The sequence below is a fragment of the Leptonychotes weddellii genome, chromosome 10 (assembly GCF_054177405.1).
Source record: "Leptonychotes weddellii isolate Sample4059 chromosome 10, ASM5417740v2, whole genome shotgun sequence".
In the NCBI taxonomy this organism is placed as follows: domain Eukaryota; kingdom Metazoa; phylum Chordata; class Mammalia; order Carnivora; family Phocidae; genus Leptonychotes; species Leptonychotes weddellii.
Window position 1 is genome coordinate 1047981 of NC_138378.1, and position 23532 is coordinate 1071512.

Here is a 23532-nt window from a genome sequence, read left to right on the forward strand (position 1 = left end):
CTTGGGTGTGCACAGTTACGGATTTTATCAGTTACGTGAGCCATTTTTAATCTATTTCAGAGTTGTCATTGGCAATAAAATATGGTTGGGGACAAATCAGACCTGGTACATCTGAACCAAGGTTCTCTCCCCCAGTTAGAGGGAAATCCAAAACATGTACTGATGAAGGATGATGTAGCTTGACAACTCTTGATGCTCTCCATACGACTGGAATTTCCTTGGCGCTCAGTGATACTCTTGGTATTTCAGACTTTTACTTTTCACAAGCTTAAAAAAACCCTGGTTAACTTCAGAAAATTAGGTCAGGGAGGTTTCACGTGTACACAGACTTGAACGTTGGAGATGAAACTGCCAGTAGTGCCCAGTGCTCCCCCTTAGTCGTGCTGCAGCCGCTGGAAGTTTCCAGCAGGATTGGCCTCCCTCCACCTGCCCTCCAGTGAACTTGGGGAGCTGTGGGTCTACTCTGATGTCTAAAGACAGATGCTATGGGGCAGTCCCTTTGGTGTTATCTGTTCTAGAGTCCACGGTTCTCTCTGACGATGCCACCGTAACCCTTCCCATACGGCACATGAGTTTCAAGGGCATTTGCATTAAGTTGTAGCATTCTTGATTTGAAGTGTGACGATGCGTCCCCGTGCACATAGCTATATTTGCTTCCGCAAACCAAAGAAGTTTTGCTGAAATGAAGGCTGGGCCCTCTTCTAGTGCCAAGAACCTGGAGAAGTTCAGCCAGAAGCACGCAAAGGTAACTGCTGCAGAGCCCCAACTCTGGTCTGCACAGGGCCAGCAGCCTTGGGGTTTTCTGCGCAATGGGACCCTTTGGGACAAGGGATGGACGGAAGGGTCAGTGGGCTCTCCTAACATGTCCCTAGCCCCCTAGGTGGGTTGGGTGAACTAGTAGACAATTTGGGTACAAATGATACTGGTTAAAAATCTCACCTTATTAAAACTATGGTCATGCCTGTTAATCAGTTTGAGAGATTGCAGGAAAGCAGCCGCTCCACTCCCAAGTGAGTCTCGGGCCTGGCATCCGGTCCTGCACGCACAGTGGGCCGCTCCCCAGATCCCAGTCATGTAGTCGAGAGGAGGCACCTGTCTCCCCACATGGCCTCAATTCCATTTTGTCTGAGTGGTTCATGTGGTGGAAGGACAATCTGACCGGTTCTTTTATAGATTACCCATCCAGCCTGAATCAGGCTTTGGGTTCATTTTCAAAATACAATGTGTGAAACTACTACAATGAGGAAGGGTGACTTGCTTCCCCAGGTATATACTTGTTTTTTGTTTTGGGGTTTTTTCCCCCCTTTTTTACAAGTGGAGAGTTCTGTGTGTCTCCATTAAGGTGTAAGTCACTCAAATATTGGACATGAGGAAGAAAAAAGCCTAGAAAAGCTTTGTGGAGTCCAAGCCATGACAATTTGCCTGGGGATCTTCATAAAGATGCCCTTAAGATTGAGGTCTAGTCCGAAGAGCATCAGGAATGTAGCTTTTGTTTTTTGAGTGTTAATTTGGGAATTATACATGTTTTCTGATACAAAAGCAAATTGGTACTTGGTTATGTTTCCAGGAAAACTCACTTTAAAATATTCAAGCAACGGCACAAAAAGCAAAATGGTTTTCTCTTGCTACTGTTAATTTGACTTTTCACACCAGGAGAAATCTTGCCAGTCAGCATGGAAGTGGGTGACTTCGTTGTGCACGTGTCCCGCTGAGCTGAGTGTAGAACTGCCGCCCCAGCCCCAGAACGCACGGCGCGGCGCCCCACTGTGTGCTCTCTGAGACCCGGCCTTGCCTTTCCTGCGGTGGAGACCGTGGGGCAGTGTCTGCATTTAGGATCCCTGGGAGTGGGGGGCACATGGAGGTTGCTGGCGGTGGGAATCGGGCCGAGTTTTGGAGCCACTGGGGCGGGAACACGTGTGGTGTCTCAGTTGGGACCTTTGGGGACTCACCTGCACCGTGGATACACCCATACCGGAACCTTTGTCACACCAAGTCACTGTTCTTTTTTTGGCTATTCCAGCCAGTCACTGAGTGAGCCCACCTGAGACCAGTGTGACCCATCTGGGGATTTTTAGGGTAAACTGGTACTAGTTTGGGCAGGACCAGAGCACAGAAGGTTTAGAGCAATTTGCCGCTGCCCTGAGGGTTTCTCACCGGTCCCTGTAAAGGGCCGTCTCTAGACGTGGGTGTCTGGGGCTGCTGGGCTGTGCGAGCTGTAACCTCACCTGGGCAGCTGCCACTTCCTCGGGGGGAGACCTGGGCTCCCGGCTCCGCGGAGGCCCGCCAGTGCCACCCAGTGGCCAACGATGCCACAGCACCACAACCGCCTGGCCCTGGGACAAGGCCCCAGTCTCGTGCTCCTTGGGAAGCGGCCGATTAGAGTGCATACACATGAACCTGCGCTCTGGGCTAGGCTTCACCCAAAACAGCTCGTCTGCGTTACAGACAGTGGCCAGATCCAGCAGAAACCGCTCCATCTGGGGCAGTGGCCTGACCCACAGGGGCAGCTTTTCGTCCTGTAGCTGCTGAGGTCCCAGCAAGTTAAGTCCTGCCTGGCCTGGTGCTCAGGCGTCACTGGCCTTCCCCACAAGCAGGCCCCAGAGTGTGGGAGCTGAAGGAGGCTTTGCAGCCGGACTGGCTTAGGCTCAGCTCCCGGCAGGCTGTCTCAGCACCGTGGGCAGGTTCTGGGGGCATTCGGGCACCTCCCCTCTGCTGACCAGAGGGGTCCCGCGGTGCCTGGGGGCATCAACCATCTCCTGAAGACACCTTTGTGTGCTTTTCTAGACTGGTTACACGATTATTCCTTGTCCTTGTGTGAATTTATACACGGTGTGATACGTTCAGTCAATTCAGAGGAGGAATTTGCAAACTCAATGTCAACTCTTCTCAGAAATACTAGCGTTTCACTGTGCGGACATTGCAGTGCTCCACCAACCGGTCACTGGCAGCAGCTAACACAACTCTGGTTTGCGATGGGACCAAATGCAGCTTGTGTCTGCAGCACTTGCCGCATTGGGCCTTTGGCACATTTGAAACATTTCAAAGTAGAAGAGGGTCATGTCCCAACTTGCTGGTGGAGTCCATCAGTCTCAGAGCATTGTACTAATAATTTGCTTATTTGCCTAATTGTGCCTATTTACGTACTTCCCAAAGTGCAGGTAAGGGATAACAGAAGTTGAGTATAACTAGTAGCAATTAGTTCTATAAGATAGCAACGTGATGGTCAAGGAAAGCCATCCTGTACTTTTTAAATAGATTGTGTTTATTTACCATTAAACCATTCGTGGATAAAACGTCACTTCAGTCACGTATTTTGGGAATGTCCTAAAAATAATCTTGACTTGGCTTTTTGCTGAATGGGGAAATACTGGTTAGACCAGTGGCAGTATTGATCTTCGATTCTGATCAGGACACTTTGCAGTAAGTGCTTTTAAGGTTAAATTTTTCATCTGCAGCCACTTAAATGTCTGGTGTCATGGACACAGGTGTCTTGTACATGACCAGCCTCACTGGGGTTTCTGAAGTGCCTTAGGCCGGCTTTTTAAGTGTGCTCTTAAAGTACACTCAGCAGAGTTGGTCTTCAAGAAGGGCAGGGACTGAACTGGTTCTGGGCCTCACTTTTCTCAGTGGCTGCTCGAGGTCCGCGTGCCGTGGGCCTTGCCATCCTGGCCCCTTGTCCCTGCTGTGCCACCTATCCCTCCCAGCCCCAGCTTCCTCAAGAAAAGGGACTGCCATCTGTTTGATTTAACCCCAAACTAGCCATCCCCCAGGCAAGGTGGACCTTGCAGCCAAATCTGAGCTGGTAAAAAGTGGTTTCTAAATGCTGGGGTATGCTACCGTAGCCCAAGGCTTAAACACGCAACATGACGAGGTACTCGGGAACCTGTTTGCCGCGGTCCTGCCGCATGCCTATTGTTTACTCTCTGAGACGTCCTCATTGCTTTGTCACATGCTTTCTTTAAAACTCCAGCTCCCAGGGACACGGGACGTTGAGAGGTGTGGCCCCTGGTGACCATGGGCACGGGTGATGGGGAGCAGAGTGGATGTGGTGCAGGAGCCAGCTGCTCCGGGGGTGGAGGGCCTGAGGCTGCCGGCAAGGCCCAGGTTCCGGAGGACAGGCCACCTTGGGCAGGGGCGGGCGGGACGCATGAAGTCGGAGGGCTTTGTGGGCTGAAGATTCAGGATTTAAAGTCCTAATTGACGCCTGGTAGCAAAGTACTCAGAGCACTGTCCCTAGGTGGGATCCATGTGGGAGTGCTGTTGTTGGAAACTTCGTAAAATGAGGAAGTTGTGTTTCTCCTGAAAGTGGGGAAAAGTTGAGGTGCCAGGGCCTTTAGCTCCCATTGCAGCGCTGGCCTCCCCGGCTGCTCGAGGAAGGACGACCTTGAGCAGTGGCTCTGGCCCTCTGCCAAGATGGCCAAGGACCCATGGTGGCCTCGGGGACACTGTTCATTGGGTTGGGCTTCTGTGGGTAGGATCTCCTCTTTTCCCTCAGATTTGAGGCCTTCTCCCTCGTTCGTTCGAACAGTGACTGGTGACTGAGTGTATGATTTTTAATCCCTGGGAAAACCCGAAAGATCGCCGGAGCATGTGTTGAAGCTCCTTGTTTTGGTGTTTGGGAGGCTCCCCAGTACAGAGTCTGAGAGAAGCCTGTACTAGGGGACGGAGTTCGTCCGGGGGTCCTTCTGGTGACTTGACTGCCACCCTAGACGCGTCCCCACAGGGTGTCCTGGCCTGCTTACTGTGCCCGCTGTTCCGGTTCGCTCTGTCCCTCTGCAGGGTGTGGAGCCGTGGCCATCTGTGGCCTTGCTGTGTGCACAGATGCCACGGCTCCCTGGCCGGCTCTGCCCCTGGAGGCCTCGCTGGCCCTGGGGCCAAGGGGCCGCAGCACTGGCCCCCAGCCGTTGTCTTGCTCGCCCGAGACCTTGATGGAGATGGTCTGATACAGTGTGGGTATAATTAGTCCTTTACATCCTCTCTCTGGAGAAAAAGTACCGGCATCACAAAGATTTTTGTGCAGGTTGAGGGGTTTTGACTTACGTAGCTTTCTATTGCAGTCCTTGTTTAGACCAAAAACACTAATGTATTGTTCTACCCAAAATGGGGTCCAAGCAGAGGGCTGTCCTTGGGGCCGCCAGTCACACAGCCTCTCTGAGTGTCAAGTGACTGACCTTCCCTGTGCTGCAAATCCCCATCTGCTTTCCCTCTTTATCCACATCCTCATTTCCACTTGACTTTGATCCAGACAGCAAAGAGCACCTGCATGCTACCCCAGGCCCTGTGGTCCGTCCTCCCGAAGCCCCAAGAATGGGCAGGGGGCAGCTGAACGTCCATTTAAGGGGAATGTGTCTGTCTGACTTGTCCTGAGATTTCCTCAATTCGTGTTTACAAAAACTGACGCTTGAAATCTTAAAGAAAGTGCTCTTCCACATCATTTTATTGATGCGCAGTTTGCCTTTCGGCTTTTAAGCTGTGTTCGTGATTTAAATTAAGCTTGTCATGACTAGGGTTTGTTGCTTGAAGTAAAAGGTTTAACATAATGATATATAGCAAAGCATATTTTTCTGAAATAAGGTGTGGTCACGGTCATCCATATTGGTGGCAACCCTTCATTGTAGCACTTTTTTCCTGGACTTAATAGTTAATTATTTTAAGTTGCTCTCCCACAGTAATGTGGCCTCACTAAGCGTGTGCGCATCTTTTTTGCAGCCACGAAGGAGGACAGGCGGGTGGAGGAGAGGACCACGGCTCCTAAGAAAATGGCCCCTGCGGGCCCCTCGGCAGGCAGCAGACAACCTCTGCCCAGAAATCTCCTTCCAAAGAAGTCTCCACCCTTCGCAAACGCAGCGGCAGCCAAAGTGGCCATCAAGAAGTCGCCCTCGGGTTTCAAGGGCCCTGGACCCAAGCGGCCCTGGCTCTCGGCCACCCCCTCGGCCGGCGCTCCTGCCGCCAAGCAAGCAGCGCTGGCGCCTGGGGCTGCCGCAGCTGCTTCCAAAAAGCTACCCAGCTCGGCCGCGTTGGCGGGGGCCATCCGGAAGCCAGCGGCTGCCTCTGTGCCCTTGGCTTCTCCAGCCCCAGGACGCCTGGGGACCTCGAACCCTGCCCTGTCGCAGCCAAATTCGCAAATTCGGCAAAATATCAGACGCTCCTTGAAGGAGATTTTGTGGAAAAGGTGGGCTGTTCTCCTTGATTTCTTAAAGTGGTTGAGTGTGATCATTTTGTGACTGTCACGCTTTAAGGCCCATGCGGGAGCAGTGGTTCATGTGGCCTGTTCTTGTTCCTTCTAGAGTCAACGACAGTGATGACTTAATCATGACAGAAAGTGAAGTAGGAAAAATCGCCCTCCACATTGAGAAGGAGATGTTTAACCTGTTCCAAGTCACAGATAACCGCTACAAGAGCAAATACCGCAGCATCATGTTCAACCTCAAGGACCCCAAAAACCAGGTGTGTGCAGGCGGCCCAGAGTGGGGCTTGCCGGCTCTCGGGGTCTCCCAGGCACACCTCACAGCGTTCATCTGGACACGGCATCTGGAAGTTCTCGTCCTTGCAGTGCAAGCCAGAGGGCCGCCATCACACCTTCCCTGGGCTCAGGGTGCGGGTTCGCACACACACTCTCAGGCCCGGCCTGGTCTCACCAGCTGCTTCTCTCCTAAACGTGGCTGTGAAGTTACGTTCGTAACATTTCCTTGGCTCCAAAGTAACATCCAGATTCTTAAGCGTATGAGTATCTCTGTATTTGGGCTTCAGACAGCCTTTTCGGCCTTCTTACCGTCCCCTCAGTTGAGCGAGCCCCCCGATCGGGGCTTCCTTAGAGCAACGATGAGTGGTCTTGAACATGCCCTGCGGTGCTCCCCACTTGGGCAGGTGCTGTGTGCTCGCATGGTGGGAGGGCCTGAGTCCTCCCAGCAGCCGTGGGTGGGCAGTGCGCGTCCAGTGGGGTTGAAAGGAGAGTTCCTGGGAAAGCATTAGCCACTTGCCCGGTGTGGGTCCCCTGCCTCTCGCCCTCCGGGGCTCGCCGTCTTCGGGCCTCCTGTCCGACGGCCTCACGAACTCTTCCATGTGCTGCGAAGCAGAGTCTCACTTCCTGTCTCATCATGGTAACCTCGTGGAAGAAGCTATTTCTTGCTACCTTTATTCCTAACTCTGTACCTTTTTGAGTTGATTCTGTTCTCTCTGAGGTCTTTTTGGCAGAGTCGGTGCAGCGTGGTGCACGAGGGCAGCTAGCCGACTCGTGCTGGTGGTGTCTGGCCCCTGCTGGGCTCGGTCCTGTGCGTCAGGCTTCCGTCCGCTGCCGCTGGGCTTCTGGTGGAGGCTTCTCCCGCTGCTGTGGTTTTCTTGTATTCTCTCTGGTGTCTTAGAGGCAGACACCCAAGTGTTTCTGAGCAAGCGAACTAAAGATGTGTGTTTATAGGGGCTCTTCCATCGTGTTCTGCGTGAGGAAATCTCTTTGGCAAAACTTGTGAGAATGAAGCCGGAAGAGCTGGTATCTAAAGAGCTGTCCACGTGGAGGGAGCGGCCAACCAAGCCCGTGAGTGCCATGGGGGGTGGCGCTCGGTGCTGGGCCTTCTGGGTCTCCAGGGCGTCAGCTGAAGGGCGAGGCACGAGCAAGGCACCCTGAACAAGGTTTCATGCTCTGTGCCCTTTTCGTCTCAGGTGATGGAGTCCAGAAATAAGCTGCACAGTGAGAACAAGAAGACCGCCACTAAACAGGACCCTGTGCCCGACATGGAGGACTCTCCACCCGTGTCCGACTCCGACGTAAGCCTTGGGGACTTGGGGAACGAACGAGAATGGAATGAAAGTAATCTTCCCAGGGTACTTAGGTCTCTGAGTTATCGGGCAAGACCCTGAGCTTGTGACAAGTGCTGTATGCAGCGGCCCTCCTCCTCGTCTTTGTGCCAGTGGCTGTTCCTAGCCCGGGCAGCTTCTGCGCTGTTGCCCTGGAGACGGAGGGACGCGTGACCTGCTCAGCTGTCCCCTCTTCGCCCTGCAGGAGCAGCAGGAGTTGGTGCGGGCCATGCCGGAGAAGAGCACCGCACCCCTCCTGGACGTCTTCAGCAGCATGCTGAAGGACACCACAGGTCAGCACCGGGCTCATCTGTTTGATCTCAACTGCAAAATCTGCACAGGTGAGCGCAGTCTGGGGCACGAACCTTCGGAGCTGAGGCTTCGTTTCCTTTTGCCTCAGTCACCGATCCTCCTAATCGTGATCGTCCTTTCTGAAGTGTATGGCGTTAGTCTCTATAATGTTGCTTCTGGGGCGCCTGGGTGGTTCGGTCGGTTCAGTGTCTGCCTTCGGCTCAGGTCGTGGTCCCGGGGTCCTGGGGTCGAGCCCCGCATCGGGCTCCCTGCTCCGCGGGAAGCCTGCTTCTCCCTCTGCCTCTCCCTCTGCTTCTGCTCTCTCTCCTTCGCTCGCTCACTTTCTCAAGTAAATAAAATCTTAAAATGTTGCATTTTTTTATTCTTATAAGAAATTATCTACTTGGGGGCAAGCTGTGCTCTTGAATGTGTGGGATTTCTCAGGAAGGCCTTCCTCATGTTCTTCAGGTCAGGTTCCCTCATCAGAAGATGAGCCAGCTCCAAAAAAACAAAAGTTGTCAGCTTCTAAGAAGGAAGAGTCAAAATCCAAGTATGAGACCTCTCTCTCTGAGCCAGTTCTTAGCTCAGCTGATGAAGCGATACCAGAAACTCTGCCCGAAAATGCCTCTGAGCCAGACCTAGAAAGTGCTTCTCACACGCACCCGGAGAGAAAGTATTTCCCCGTGCCGCCAGGAGACAGCCACCCAGAATCCTCCGCCCTGGAAGGCCCCTCCTGCCCAGCGACATGTGGGGGCCCGGTGCTCACCACGGTCACGGTGTCCGGCCGAGACCCCAGGACTGCATCTAGCGGGTCGTGTACAGTCACGGCCCCTGCAGCAGCCCGCCCAGATGGTGCCCACCCAGCGGAACCCCGACAAGACGTCCTGAAGCCCACTGTGACCTCGGTGACGGTGCCCAAGTCCATACTAGCTAAGCCGTCCTCGTCCCCTGAGCCCAGATACCTCCTGCCGGTGGCGCCGCCGCGCGTCAGGTGCGCTGCATGTGCCACACGAACAGGCCACGGGTTCCATTTCCCATGGATCAGCCGAAGGAACGGGCGGTGGGGGGGTCCTGTCGTTCAGCTCCAAGCCACCCGGAGTACAGCTGCACTCTGATAGTTTGCAGGGGCATGAGAAGGCCTGGTTTTAGCATGCCTGGTCCTTATTTTAAACACACATCTTGAAAACTGAAATGTGGTCTTACGGTCATTCAGGTTTGTTGCATGTTCAGTTTATTTTTTCTTGACCAGAATGTCCACGGCATTATGGTTAAAGTAGCTAATTTGAAAAAGCTACCAAAACTTGCAGGAATTTAGTCTTGCCTTTATAATTCCATAAAATCTCTATACTTTGGAAATTGAGCAGAGAGAAAGATTGATCTGTTTTCTCTGGTTTTGTTTTACAGCCTCTCCGAGTCAAGGTCCCCTCCAGAAGGAGATACAACCCACTTTTTGTCTCGACTCAGCACCATTTGGAAAGGATTTATTAACATGCAGAGTGTAGCGAAATTTGTCACTAAGGCGTATCCCGTGTCGGGGTGCTGTGACTATCTCAGTGAGGTTAGAGCTGAGAGTGAGAGCGTGTGTGTGTGCACGTGCGTCTTCCTTAGCTAGCTGTTCTACCCAGTGTCGGGGTCAGGTGTGTGGCAGCCTTCCAGCAGAGGGTCCGGATGCATGCGCACTCTGAAGGCACCGTAGAACCTGCTATCGTGAGTCAGCAGGTTAAGCGGTTTGGACACTGGTAGAAATTCAAATGAGAAGTGTCCCAACATTTATGAAAAAGCTTGGGTCGTTTTCCTCCTCCCTCTGTTCAGCGAGGGCATTGAGCCAGTGTGTGTGCATTGCTGGCTGAAGGCGGGGCAAGGCACGTGTGACTGTCTTGGTGTGGACACACCACAGCTCTTCACTGTCCCAAAATCAGCGTGAACAGCACTAGTACGCACAACCTTAGCGAGCAGAAGTAAGTCGCTTCCGGATCGTGTCCGAGTCCTTGCTTTGCGTACACATTCACAACAGATAACCTAGAAATGTTCTGCAAAACATATTCCCGTTTGGCAGAAGGCCATCATGCTGTGCTCATTCCTGGGGACCCGTAATCCTGGATGCTAACCAACCAATATTTAGTGCTAGTGTTAACCATTTTCTGTGGAGGAGTTGTGGTCTTCTTGAATCTCGGGTAGCTTGGTGCCTTGAAATTACTACGTCAGTCTAAAGTGCTGCAGTTTTACTGGTCATTTACCCAAAGTACGTTTTGTTTAGGACCTGCCGGACACGATTCACATTGGTGGAAGGATCACACCCAGAACAGTTTGGGATTATGTCGGCAAACTCAAATCTTCTGTGTCTAAGGTACCTGCCATAGTCTAATCTCTGCACCCGTGGAGGAAGGCGTTTGTGTAAATGCAAGTCTTTCTTGATGGGTTAGTACTTGCAACGTCAGCCTATAAGTTATTAAATGTTGCCAGGTAAATGTTTAAAATGACATTTATAGCGGGATAACTGTGTGTTTGGGTAACACGGTAATGGCAGTTTTATTACAATTTACATTAATGTGTGTGCGGTTCAGGGTCGGTGAGAAACACAGGCACCATGTCTCCCCATTGTTTCTGTGACTGAGGGAGCTGGCAGGTGCCGGAAGGTGACCTGGCTCCCGCAAGGCCCGGGCCCTGGGTCTGGAGGCTCTGAGCCCCGGAGTTGCAGCCACAGCTGGGCATGCATGCATGGGGAAGGGCTGCGGTTTTCCTCAGGCGCACGTGGGGCTCAGACCCTCTGGTCTCGTTGAGCCTTCCCGTTATGGAGCCGCACTCGGCTCTTGTGTAGGTCACACAGCCAGGTGATCGGGACCACTGTCCTCACAGTCCGCGTCAGACTCTGCTCTAGGCCAGCACCGCAGCGGATGACATGTGGTCCAGGGACACACAGGAAGGGCTGTTTCGGGAATAGCGGGGCTAGGAGTAGAAGTGGTCTTCAGGAGATTGCCGCCGAAACCAAGGTTTGAATCCAGCAGCCCGATGCTGGGGCCCCTGCTGTCCCTCCCACTCCATCATCCTGATGCACCGGGTGACGGCAGGACTGTGGGGACCGGGCCGAGAAGCGCTCGTTTCTCTCGTTTCAGACGGCCTTTGAGGTTTAGATGGAAGCTGAGCGCGCATGCCTGCTCCGAGCAGCCGCGGGCCAACGCTCTCTCGCCCTGTCTCTGTGCTGCAGGAGCTGTGTTTGATCCGATTCCACCCCGCGACCGAGGAGGAGGAGGTGGCCTATATCTCTCTCTACTCCTATTTCAGCAGCCGTGGCCGCTTTGGTGTTGTAGCTAATAACAGCAGGCACGTCAAGGACCTCTACCTGATCCCACTGAGTGCTAAGGACCCCATTCCATCCAAACTCTTGCCCTTTGAGGGACCAGGTAAGCGCCAACTTTGTGAGTGGTGACTGTGCACACCTGACCCCACACGTCCCTTTCCTTCCAACACCACGCGGGCAGATCTGCCACCTCACCCAGACCGTGGCTTTCTAGCAGCAGGAACGAGGAGTGCAGATGGAGCCCCGTTTAGCTCTAGAGCTCGGCTTCTGGGATACCGGAGGGCGGCGCTAGAAATGCCCTTCCTGTTGGCGTGAATTGTCTTAGAAAAGTGACATGAAGAGGGGAAAATCCCACAGCGTCCAGCCAGCTGGTCATGGCCTCAGGTCAGTGGAGGCCAGAAAAGGGCCGGACAGGAAGGTGATCCTCACAGCTGGCTTGGGGGATGCTTGTGCTTGCCCCGCAGCTCCGGGGTGGGCAGATGCCAGGCAAGAGATACAGGAAAGCTATTCTGTGTTTGTTCATTCCTTAGAAAGCGGTATTTTTAGAAGATTATTTACAAATTAGTTCTTTAAAAAAAAAAAAGAGCTCAGATGTGTCAAGGGGTTGAGGGTGATTCCAAAGGGGACATGGTGTGTGAGGGGCCCACTCCTGTTAAGCCCTGAGAAGTCCACGTGACTGAGTACGCAGCTGGCAGAAGATGCCCACATTGAAGTGTCTCCTTGGTCATGAAGTCCCCGAAGGACGGAGACACCGGAGAACGCACGGTGAACGCTCTCGAGGTGCTTTGTTGTTCTAGAGCCACGGCTGAACGCCAGGCCCTTGCTGGCGCTGCCTAGACCTGGCACCTCTGTGGCCCTGGCCCTGTCGCCAGTCCCGGCCAGTGTTCCCGCCACAGCCGCATGCCGTACTCACCGCACCTAAACCGTAGCTAGGCCCAGCAGGGCTGCTCGGGCCAGGGCGCGCCACCCACACGCATGTCCGGGTCCCGACCGGAGTGTGTTCTTAGCGCTTGAGCCGGGCTCGGTTGGTCCCTACATGTCAGAAGCCGGCCCACAGTGCTGTGGGCTGGTATCCGTAACTGGGGGGGTAGATAGCTGCCAGCACACTCCAGCGAGTCACCTTAATGCCGAGTACAGTTTAAAAGCAAAGGACTTGAGGGGGTCCTCTCGCGAACCCTTGGGGTGAAGAGACGCCCCCTAGCGGGTGGCAGAAAGAACCTTGCTGGAGGTTCTTGGCGAGCAGCTGTGTGCAGCGTGCTGGCCCGCTCCCCGGATGACCGTCCTGAGTCCCCGAGGGTGAAGAGGAAGAAGCTGGCCTCCCAGGCCCTGTGAAGAGCCTCCAGTCAGTCACCAGCATAGAAGCTCGTATGGAGGATGTAGCGTAAGCAGAAGCGTAGGGTTCCCTGGTAACACAGACACTGGGTGTTCACAGAGCCGCGGCTGAGATCCGCAGCCTCCCTGAAGCCGGGCTAAAGCTCCTCCTGCCGCCCCAGCTGCGAGGTCCGCAGGGGGTGAGCTTCCCGGAGATGTCACTGTCGGGAGCAAGCGGAGGCCTGTGTGGAGGTCCCGCTGGGTCAGGGCTGCAAGGAGCTGGGCTTGATGCGGAGGCAGGAGCAGGCTCCCTGCAGTGGACAGGTGAGGAGACCCTCCAGCAGAGCCGCGGCGGGGGGAGCCCAGCTGGCAGAGGGGCGGGGGTCGCAAGGGACACTTCCAGGGTGACACAGGGACAAGGAGGGCGGTGGGGTGGGTGGCACGCGCCAGATCCACTAAGCGTGATGGCCACTGACCACCCGGACACGCTCGGTGACCGGCCACCTGCACTCCTGAAGCTCCAACACCACCCGAAGGGCTACCCGGATGACCCACAGACTTCCATCCACAGTAAATACAGGACAGGAGGGAGGGCTTTAGAAACGTAGTCATCAGTGAAATTGTGCTTATAAGCTTTTGAAGATTTTTTGTAATTTAAGGGACTTCTAGGTTTAACTGTATTTAGCATATATTTTTTTATTCTTCTGATACCCCTATTGCCATCATGACCTGTGTGTATTTTATACACTTTCCTAGTAAACAACCTGGAGCCCCGGCCAGGTTCTCTGCCTGACCTGCGTCACGTACCCATAGCGTGACTTGGCGCTCTTTAGATCCAACTGGCCGTGTGTCCTGGTTTCGTGGTGTGTGCCGCGTGTGAAAGGCTGGGCGTGGGCGTGTGTCTCCCGTCGTGGAGGTCCCTGTCCTCGCAGAGTCAGTCTCTGCGTGGCACCCCCGTGAAAGCGTGGCGTCCCTCAGCAGAACAGCCGGCGAGCACTGCCCAAGCCTGATGGGGGCGCCCTTGACTCCCACCACAGCCCACTCTCCCGGGGAGTCCCCTGCGCTGCCCACAGTTGTCGCTTGCCTGAGGTCGCACACCCCGTAGTCGCTTGTGCCCGGGTCTGCACCTCCCCCGTCTGTCACGCTCGGTCTCTGCGCAGCACACGAAGCGCAGGCCTCGGCGGACACGGGACTCCGGCTCCGGCAAGCCACCGGTTTGGGTGAGGGGCCTGCTGTGTAAGCAGGAGGCGGGGAGGGTGTTGCAGAAGGGCGTGACCGGCTCTCCCTGAAGCTCGGTTCGTGGAGAAAAGCTACAGGTGCCCTCACCTCCTGGACTCGCGGGCCCCGTAGATGTCGTCCATGTGGGATTCTCCCCAAACTCCTGCTGTCCACACTTGAGAAGCAGGACACAGAAGGCTCCTAACCTGGGGACTCCGCATGCGCCTGCCCCTCGGCCAGTGCTGAGTGTTTCCCCAGCGTCGGGCTCCTGACAGTAAACATGGAGCGTGTGTCCACACGTGGCCGCTCCTCGGCCCACACACCAGGTGTCCACGCAGCGTGTCAGGACACACCGAGAGCACGCTCAGCTTCTCTGAGGACGTTTTTGTCCGTGTGAATTTGTAGGATTTGTCCATTAGAAATACCAGGTTGTCTTGTTCTGTCCCACGTGTCATTCTTAATAACCTGACGGCACAGTTTCAGAAGACACCTGGAAAGCCCGAGTTTCTGATCCAGCTGACGTTGGACGTTCATCTTACGGCCCCCTGTGACCCCGGCAGGCCGGGACCGAGGGACTCGGTAGGGCGCAGGCTCCAGCCTGGAGCACCTGTGGAGTGGTGGTGGGCTTCCAGGATACGCACGGGGAGGCGGGTGGGGAGGGAGGGCAGGGAGTCCGCCTGCCGGGTGCTTAGTGCGGAGGGCGGTTTCCATGAACCCTGTAAACCCATGGTGCCGTCTTCTGCATTCACTCTAACTGCTTTCTAACTAGCTGGAAACTTCTGTGAGGTGCAGTCCTGCCAGGTAAGCGCTCCTCAGTTTTCCTGTGTGCGTGTGTGTGTGAGAAAGAGTCATGGCTGTGCCCACGTTCTCAAAGTCAAGTATGGTATTGAATTCAATGTACCACTTTCTTCTTCGAAATCAATAAAAATATTTCATGGAAACTGGTCACTGTTTGTTTGAATTTGAACCATTTGGTAGCTCTTGGTACCTGTTACAGGTCCACTGGGATGGAGGACGAAAGTCTCCACCTTTATTTTTTATAAGCCAACACGACCCCCCCTTTGGGCGTGTAGCCCGGACGAAGACAGACAACGCTCTCCTTTTACCTGAAACGCGCGCTGGGCCCAGTGGCTTTGTACGGGGTCTTAGGGATTCAAAATTGGAAAGAGGGAGAGGTGCGTGTGTGCGCGTGTGTGTTATGTGTGTGTGCGGTGGGGGTGCAGGGTTGGGGGAGGTATATGGTGTCTCCCCTGTATTTGCCAAGTCTCTTTCTAGGCAAGTCATACTTCAGAACTATGGCCTGTTAACTCCCACACAGTTTCTGTTTAGCAGGAGTGAAAATTTTGTTTTGATGGATTCAGACTATAAGAGTTTTCATTTTAAAAAAATAGAGTGCCAGATAGATTTGGGGGTAAGAGCATTTTGGTAGTTTTGGGTTCGGGAGTCCGCTTTCAGGTAGTTTAAAACAAAGTTTTGTCCCATGCTGTGTCAGGCTTGAGGTGCTTGGGGGCGGCCCAGGGCCATGCTCCCAGCCCCTTCACCTTCCCTGGCCTCCCTGCCGCTCACACGCAGGAACACAAATCCTGGCTCGGGTCTGGTGTCAGGAAGTCCGTTGGCACACGGCGGGGCAGATGTCCCCAGTCCCTGGGTTTGCCCACTTTTTCTGTACGGGTCTGATTCCAGCCGTGGAGACTTGAGGCTAGAGACCTTCCACTGAGAACATTCGGGGATGCCTGCATACTGCCTACAACCACAGAGGCTTGTGCGACCCACACAGTCCCCTGAAGACACATCTGCTCCGGCATTTCGGAGCGGGTGGGTGCCGACACCCTTGTTCCGAGTGATCACTCCTCTGGAAATGGAGAATGGCACCCCTAGCTGCAGCTCCTGTTGCAATCTCCCACCCACCTAGTTGCTTGTTTTCATCGGCTTTATGAATTAACAAACTTAACATCCCTCAAAAGGGCGGTGGGTAAGTAAGCATCTCTGCTTCTAATGATGGACAGAGGGAGGAATTTTGCAAAAGCAGAGAAGCAGCCCTGTGCCCTGGGCTGGAGCCCTTGGTCTCCACGCTGCAGCCGGTGTGGCCACGGCCGCTGCTGCACCTGCTCGGACACCCTGTCCTCTCCAGGGGAGCACTTGGCAGTGGGCAGGCCTGCAGAGGGCCCTGGCTGGGAGTGGGACGTTCTGGAGGAGAGCCGGCCCTCTACTGCCTCCCCAGGTGTGGGCACCCATTTGCTCTTGCCCAAGGTCACCCTGCCTGCCACCTGCCCTGTGGCAGCAGAGGGCAGGGTCGAGTCGGGCGCACCCTCATCTCAGTAAAGGTGGATCCTAAGGCCCGAGACAGATCAGTGAATTTTATTGTTCCACAAATGTCAGTTATTGCCAAGGTGCTAGTTACACTTCAGATATTTGTGCAACCATAACATGAACACACAATTCAGATGATAAGATCTGACTACTTCAAAACAGACGTATGCATTTTTGTGACCACCCAGTTTAAATTTAAAATCTTGGCGAAATTCAAAACTGGAACTACGAGTCTGGAACTTCGTTAGATCACTTACAGATCTGTGCAGATGAGGTAGTTGAGAGTTGAACGCTACTTAATTAGATGCCAATGTCCAGAGAGCTCGCTGCTGTCAAAACAAATGTAAATACTGAGTAATTTAACCATCTTGCCTGTGATGACTAGGACAGCAGAGGTTGGAACCTGCAGAGCGTTGCCGAGGTTAGGTGTAGTGATTGTTTTCTCCAGTCAGCCCGTGAAACTGTTGGGGAGTTTTAGTTGGAAGGGCACACTTCACCAGACCCCAGACCAGGTCTTCCTGGGTTCAACACCGGGACTGGCCCGTCACGCACAGCTTACTGACCTGAGACCTGACCCCCAGCCACAAGCCTTGACGTTGGTGCGCCAGGAGTTGGGCTTTTCCTTAAGAGGGGCACAGCCCTCTGCGTTGAGTGCAGTCGTGGGGACTTCCCCTCCACAAGGCTCCCCAGCCCTTGCTCGCACCCACCCACGCGGCTGAGTACACTCCTTCACTTGGGCTCGCGTGTCAGTTCCTCAGGGAGAGCCAGGCACCAGACACTCGGTCCAGAATGGCCACGAGAGAGCCGTTTCAGCAATTGATCATACCCAAAACTGGATCTGAGTAAGCAAATGTTCAGTAAATGGCTGTAGGGTAAGAGAGATGTCATTCGAAGTTAAAATACCCTTAACTCATGTTAATTAGGGAATGAACTTGATAGATTACCCTTCATGTCTGCTGAGCAGAAACATTCGGATAGGACACTCAGGGTGGGCTGCCTGACCTTCCAGTCTCTATTCCCTCCTTTGCCAGGCTCTTCCTTTCCTGGATACACAGCATTGGGGGAGGGGGGGGGGGGCGGCCAGGGAGAGAATGTTCTGGAAGCCAGGTCTCTAATGAAGGTGGTGTTCAGGTCCTGGTGTGTTAGGTCCATGGGCATCCCGCTCTCACGCACGAGCCTGTGAAGCAGGCCCTTCCCGATGGGGGGGAGGGAGGGTAGCACTAGGTTGTGTGCGCAGAGGCTCCGTCTCCCCACCACACTCTGGCATACCTGATTTTCCTCCTCGGGGGCTGGATGGGCCATCTTCCACCCTCGTGTGCTCCGCCTGTCAACCCAGCTCTATTGGAATTTGGGAAGATTAACAGACATTTTGGAATTATACAATGGTGTCCAAAAACAACTATTTGACTTGTGATCATCTTTAAAACCAAAAAGAATGGGAAAACTACTGATTTTCAGTAAGTGAAAGCTGAATACTACAGCAACAACGTATCAGGTGAATTCATACAATTTGATTTTAAGTGTCTTACGCTATTGACAAATTTTTGCATATCATTTCTCCCTAAAATTACTGTTTTGCGACTTGGGTTTTTTTGTTCCTCTTTTGGTGTTCTGGATTTATTATGAGCGTGGGGCGGAGAATCATTATTGAAATATTAACACTCCTGATGTACGATTCAGAATGGAATAATCTTTTTTTATTTAAGAAATGATTATGTTTAAGAGCTGTCCTGTGCCCAGAAACCCCAGGGTCTTCCGCGTGGCCAGTTTCCTGAACACCCTGCGCTTGTGTCTCAGTGCCGTCCTGTGCTTACAGAGACCGTGAGCACTACTTAGCTCTTGTTAACTGAGTGCCTTTCTAAACCGAGAAGAACATTTATGTTAGCCATTTCAGTCAGCACGGTCCTTCCCATTCACTGCGACTTGGACACCAGCAGCTAGTGAACTTACCTAATGGCATGTGCGGAGGTGAGCATCGTAACCAAGTTGTCGGACTGGCCCCCTGATCGAACCTTCAGCTTCATTTCTGTAGAGCAAATCCTCAGTTAAGACAGGACAGGCTATTGCCTTTCTGATGTGTTAGCAAGAGGCAAATAAAAGAACACAGCTAAGATCTTGTTGAAAAACCCTCCTAGTGCACCTTGCCTCACTCCCTGTAGGTTAGCAGATGTTGATATTTGCATAATGGCCTTCCCCACCTCCTCTCTCCTGCGGCTGCTTTAGCAGTGTATCTGGTGTTTAGATCTATAACGTAAATTGTGACAATCGGGTGAATTTACGCGTGAGCTGGGCCCTGGGCTCTGTGGTCGTGGCTCCGCAGTCTTTTGCAGTAAACTCTTCAAACACTTGATTTTACTTTGCCAGTGAGTTTCTTCCACTACAACCCTCAATAGGGTTTGCATCTGAGGAACAAAGGCTGAAGTTAGGTTCTAAAATTTGCACAAATATTTTGTTTTTCAGGTCTTGAGTCACCACGTCCCAACATAATCCTTGGGTTAGTAATCTGTCAGAGAATAAAACGTCCTTCAAATGCTGGAGAATTAGAGAAGGTAGAGGAGAAGCGGATCCGCCCTCAGACCCAAGAAGAAATGGAGGTTCCAGTCTATCCCAAAGTGCCCGCGGCCCCGCAGTCTGAGAGGAAGCCCCCCAAGTCCCAGGTGGGCTCCGGGGACGTGGCGGTCAGCACCACACCCCCAGGGACTCCTCCACCGCCGCCCCCGCTGCAGGAGCCTCCTGCTGCGCCAGCCTCGTCCTCTGTGTTGAAGATCCTGTCCTCGCTCAAACCGGGAGCCACGAGCAGCGTCCCCTCAGCCCCCGCAGTGGCTGTTCCGGTGGCCGCTGCCTCTGCCAATTCCTCCGCCCCGAAAACAGCCTCGCCCCTGGAGCACATCCTGCAGACCCTGTTTGGGAAGAAGAAGTCATTTGACCCCCCTGCCAGAGAGCCCATGGAGTCCGCCCCAGCCTCCCACCCAGACTCCAAAGCCAAGGCCGACGGCGGGCTGCCCGCGGCGCCTTTACTAGATCCAATTGTCCAGCAGTTCGGTCAGTTCTCAAAAGACAGAGCTCTGGAGGACGAGGAAGACGACAGACCGTATGACCCCGAAGAGGAGTACGGTCCTGAGAGAGCCTTTGACACTCAGCTTGAGCGTGGGAGGCGCCCTGATGTAGAGAAGGCCCCCGAGACCGCCGAGCGGGAGGAGGTGGCCTATGACCCAGAAGATGAGACCATTTTAGAAGAAGCCAAAGTGGCCATCGACGACCTGCCCAACAGGATGTGTGCGGACGGGAAGGGCGGCACCACGGAGAGGCCTGGTGAGCCCGCGGCCCCCGGAGCAGCCCCCTCCCTGGTGGAGCAGCAGAAGATGATAGAAGAGCTCAACAAGCAGATTGAGGAGCAGAAGAGGCAGGTGGAGGAGCAGGAAGCCGCGCTACGGCAGCAGAGGGCCGCCGTGGGGGCCTCCATGGCGCACTTCTCCGTGGCCGAGGCACTCATGTCGCCACCCCCAAAGTCCTCCCTGCCCCAGGCCGAGCTGTTTCCGCAAGAGCAGCAGGCCGCCAGCCGCCCCGCTGCGCTCCCTGGTGCCCCTCCAGCCGCCGGCCCCGGCTGCGACCCGCGGCAGAGTCGGGACCCCCGGCAGGCCCGGCGCCTGGCCGCGGATCACTGCGAGAGCGAAGCTGGCTCGAGGCCCCCCACAGCCCGGGAAGAGGGTGCAGAGACTGCCCTGCCAGCCAAGCCGGACGGCCCCAAGCACGAGCGCTCCTTGAGCCCCGTACCGCCACCGGCAGATGGCGGCCCGCCCTCGGCGGGCTCGGGCAGCATGCCCAGACCTGCCCGCAAGGTGCTGTTGCCCACGCCCCCCAGCACCGCATTTCAGCCTGGCTTCCCTTCGCAGAACGACGGGCAGAGTTTCCCCTCTCCTGGAGGGAGGGACCCTTTCTCAGGCCCAGCGTGTACCTCTCAGGAAAAATCGGTTGGCTCGACCCAGTACGAGGATCCGAGAAATGTTCAGTTTGCTGAAAAAGGTGACCACCCGGCAGTTGAAGCCGAAGGAGACAGAGAGCCACAGTGCAGACCCGGTGAGGGGGCTGCCACGTTCCCCACAGCTGGACAGAGAGGAGGGGCCCCTCCGCCCCCATCTCAGGGCCAGCGTGACCCAGCACCACGCGCTTTTGGGACGTCGGGGCTTCATGGCCCCAGTTTCCCAGGACCAAGGGGGCCAGTCCCTCCGTTTTCAGAAGAGAATATCGTTTCTAATAGCGATGGGCCAAGGGGGCCTCCGCCGGCCAGATTCGGGGCCCAGAAGGGGCCCATCCCTTCCTTGTTCTCAGGGCCACATGGGCCCCCTCCCTATGGGGACGGCAGGGGTCCCTCCCCCTCCCACCTTGGGGGGCCCAGAGGAGCAGCACCACCCCAATTTGAAGAGCGGAAGGACCCCCACGGGGAGAAAAGGGAATTCCAGGACAGCCCATACGATGAGATGGCCGGCCCTGCTCCTCAGTTTGAGGGGCCAGAACAAGCCCAGTTGATGGGGAGTAGGAGCACGGCGCCTTTCCAGTTTGGAGGCCAGAGAAGGCCTCTGCTGTCACAGTTTAAAGGGCCCCGAGGGGGTCCCCCTCCCTCCCAGTTTGGCGGTCAGAGAGGGCCCCCCCCTGGCCACTTTGTGGGCCCAAGGGGGCCGCATCCTGGTCAGTTTGAAGGACCCAGAGGCCAAGCACCAAATTTCATGCCAGGACCCAGGGGGATTCAGCCTCAGCAGTTCGAGGAGCAGAGGGTAAGCTCACCGCCGAGATTTGCCAACCCCCGGGCGCCAGCACCCCTTCCGTTTGGCGGACCCAGAGGGTCTGTGCCCTTTCCCGAGAAGAGCGAGCCCACACCCCCCCGCTTCCACTTCCAGGGCCCGCCGGCGCCGGGTTTGAAGCCGGGCCCCAGGCCGCTGCTAGAGCTGCCCAGCCACCCGCCGCTGCACCGGCCGGAGCGCTGGGAAGAGGCGCCCACACAGGGCCCTGAGGCCGATTTCCGTGAGGGCAAGGGCCACGAGTACAGAAGCCAGGCCTTTGAAGGGCGGCCGAGGGAGCGGTTTGAAGCCGGGCCCAAAGAAAAGCCTCTGGATGAGCCTGAGGCCGCGCTGCCAGAGAACCGGCCGGGCAGGGCCCTGGAGGAGCGCCGGCGGGAGCGAGGGCGGCGTTGGAGCCGGGAGCGGGACTGGGAAAGGGGCCACGAGCGGGGCCGTCACCGCGACAAGGACCCCGGGCGCGAGTGGGACCGGAGTCGGGATCGCGGTGCAGACAGGGACCGGGGGCGGGAGCCGGAGCGGGCGGCCGAGTGGGGCCGGAGCCGGGAGCGCAGCCGAAACCGGGAGCGGGAGCGCAGGCGGGAGCGGGAGCGGTCTCGCAGCAGGGAGCGCGGCCGTGACCGGACCCGTGACCACGGCCGGGAGCGCAAGGACCGCAGCAAAAGCAAGGAGGGCGCCCGCGACCCCAAAGCTGAGGCCCCTCGGGCTGCCGCCCCCGCCGCGCAGACCTAGCGGCCGCCCGCCGACCACACGAGACCCCGCGGCTGCTCTGGCCCCAGCCGCCCGCCCGCAGCCGGCCTCCCGGAGAGCCGGCCCCAGCTGTGGTGAGCACGTGGTTTTGCAAAGAGCTGCGAACTTAGATGCAGAATAGAATATTCTGGACTTCAAAAATTACTGTAATTTTGTGTATAGTGGTTTCTTACAAAATTTCACATCTTTACAATTCTGATGCTTTTTAAAAAAAAATAAGAACTCAGTATTTCCATTTAAAATTACTGAAATGGGAAAGTGTCTACAGAAGCATATTGCTTTTTCAGATTATAAAGTTATCTTTTCCAGTAACTTGACCAGAGTAAATTTTAAGGGAATTTCCGTGGACCTTAGAGCCGTACCTTTACTGACATCTCTGTATCTCTGTTTCTGAAAAGCTGCGGCAACGGGCGGGCGCGGCCACGCGCAGGCGGGCGGTGGCTGGGAGAAGGCCTTCCGCTCCTCCCGGGGATGGGGAGAAAGAGCTTTTACAAACGCGTTTTTCTTTTGTCACAAGGAAATGTGAATTACAAATTTCAACCAGGAAACAAAACATTTCTTAGTTTTGCTCAGTTTTCGTATATCACCTTACATGGTTTTTTTCCTCAAAAACAGGATTAAAAGCTACATCTGTCCGAGTAGAAACTGTTGCATTTTTTAAATAGCAATTTATTGAGAAAGGTGTACCTTTACCAGCTTAAAGAAAGTGAGAAAAGAAGCCAATTAAGTGCACTTTAAAACGGGGGTGGGGGGTGACTTTGATTTGAATAATCAGGAGCATTTTTGTTTGTGAAACTCAACCATCCCCACAGTCCTTCCTGTGGCCCAGGGAAGGTGCACCCGCCTCAGACCGTGGCCCTGGCCGGTGATGCGTTTTAAAGTCTGTCATTGAAAATGGAACAGTGTTTGTGTCAAGTCTGAGACAGAAAACAGTGACAGTAGCTCTAGCTCGAGAACAACAAACCGGGACGCTGTTGACCCAAACGGCATCCCGCTCCTGGTCGCGTATTTTCAAGTACTTCCAAAGAGGGAAATAGAGAAAACCTTGCTAATTTATTTGACTGTACAAATACACTTTCATAATTTTTTTATATTTTCATAAACTTACTTTTGCAAGTGTAAAATTAGAGAATTTCATTCATTCTTTGGAGTCTATTCCATTGTACATCACTACAGATTTTTCACTTTCTAGCACAAACGGTCAAATGATACCAACGAACACGGAGAACTTGGTGATTTCGGTGTGACTGGTTCCAGACCAAGCGTCAGTAGGTTAAATTACATTGAAGTGGTGTCAAGTTCCAACATCTAATATGATGTGAAGGGTTTTTTACATGTAAAACAAATTTTTCTAATTTAAATACACAAATGTAAAAATCAAGTGTGTTTCTTTAGGTTTACTTGATAGAAATTTCTGTAAATTGTATTTTATATTGCAAAGTATGATATCACTGTACATTAAAACATGCAACTCCATAGGTTTTGTTACTTGAAGTAGAATAAACGTCTACAGAAGGTTTTCTGTCCCTCGTGTGCCGTCGCTTTTCCCTGTTGGGACTTTGGGGCTGGACGGGGGCCCCCCACTCGGCCTCGAGTTGGGTGACCCGCCCTACTGCTCTGTCTCCTCCGTGTGTGGCTAGACGCGCCCCCCAGTGCCTGGTGCCGCTCAGGGAGCACGTGGTGGGGCGGACAGTGTGGCCGTGGCCGTGGCCGGTAGGCTGATGCGGTGCCTTCAGGCCGAGGAGAACCGACACGTGGCCACGGCTAGAG

General features: G+C 54.5%; 1 protein-coding gene across 4 annotated transcripts in view; it reads left to right on the plus strand.

Moving 5' to 3' along the window:
- Positions 1-23281, plus strand: part of DIDO1 (death inducer-obliterator 1) — a 51515-nt gene extending 28234 nt beyond the window's left edge. For all 4 annotated transcript variants that reach the window (XM_081832448.1, XM_081832447.1, XM_081832450.1 and 1 more), the window contains 10 exons: positions 5710-6172; positions 6288-6447; positions 7415-7531; positions 7657-7761; positions 7997-8132; positions 8551-9073; positions 9487-9640; positions 10340-10429; positions 11288-11483; positions 18680-23281. In XM_081832448.1, coding sequence (XP_081688574.1) covers positions 5710-6172; positions 6288-6447; positions 7415-7531; positions 7657-7761; positions 7997-8132; positions 8551-9073; positions 9487-9640; positions 10340-10429; positions 11288-11483; positions 18680-21744 — 5009 coding nt within the window. In that variant the 3' untranslated portion in view covers positions 21745-23281. The remainder of the gene's footprint in view (positions 1-5709; positions 6173-6287; positions 6448-7414; positions 7532-7656; positions 7762-7996; positions 8133-8550; positions 9074-9486; positions 9641-10339; positions 10430-11287; positions 11484-18679) is intronic.
- Positions 23282-23532: the final 251 nt, after the last annotated feature.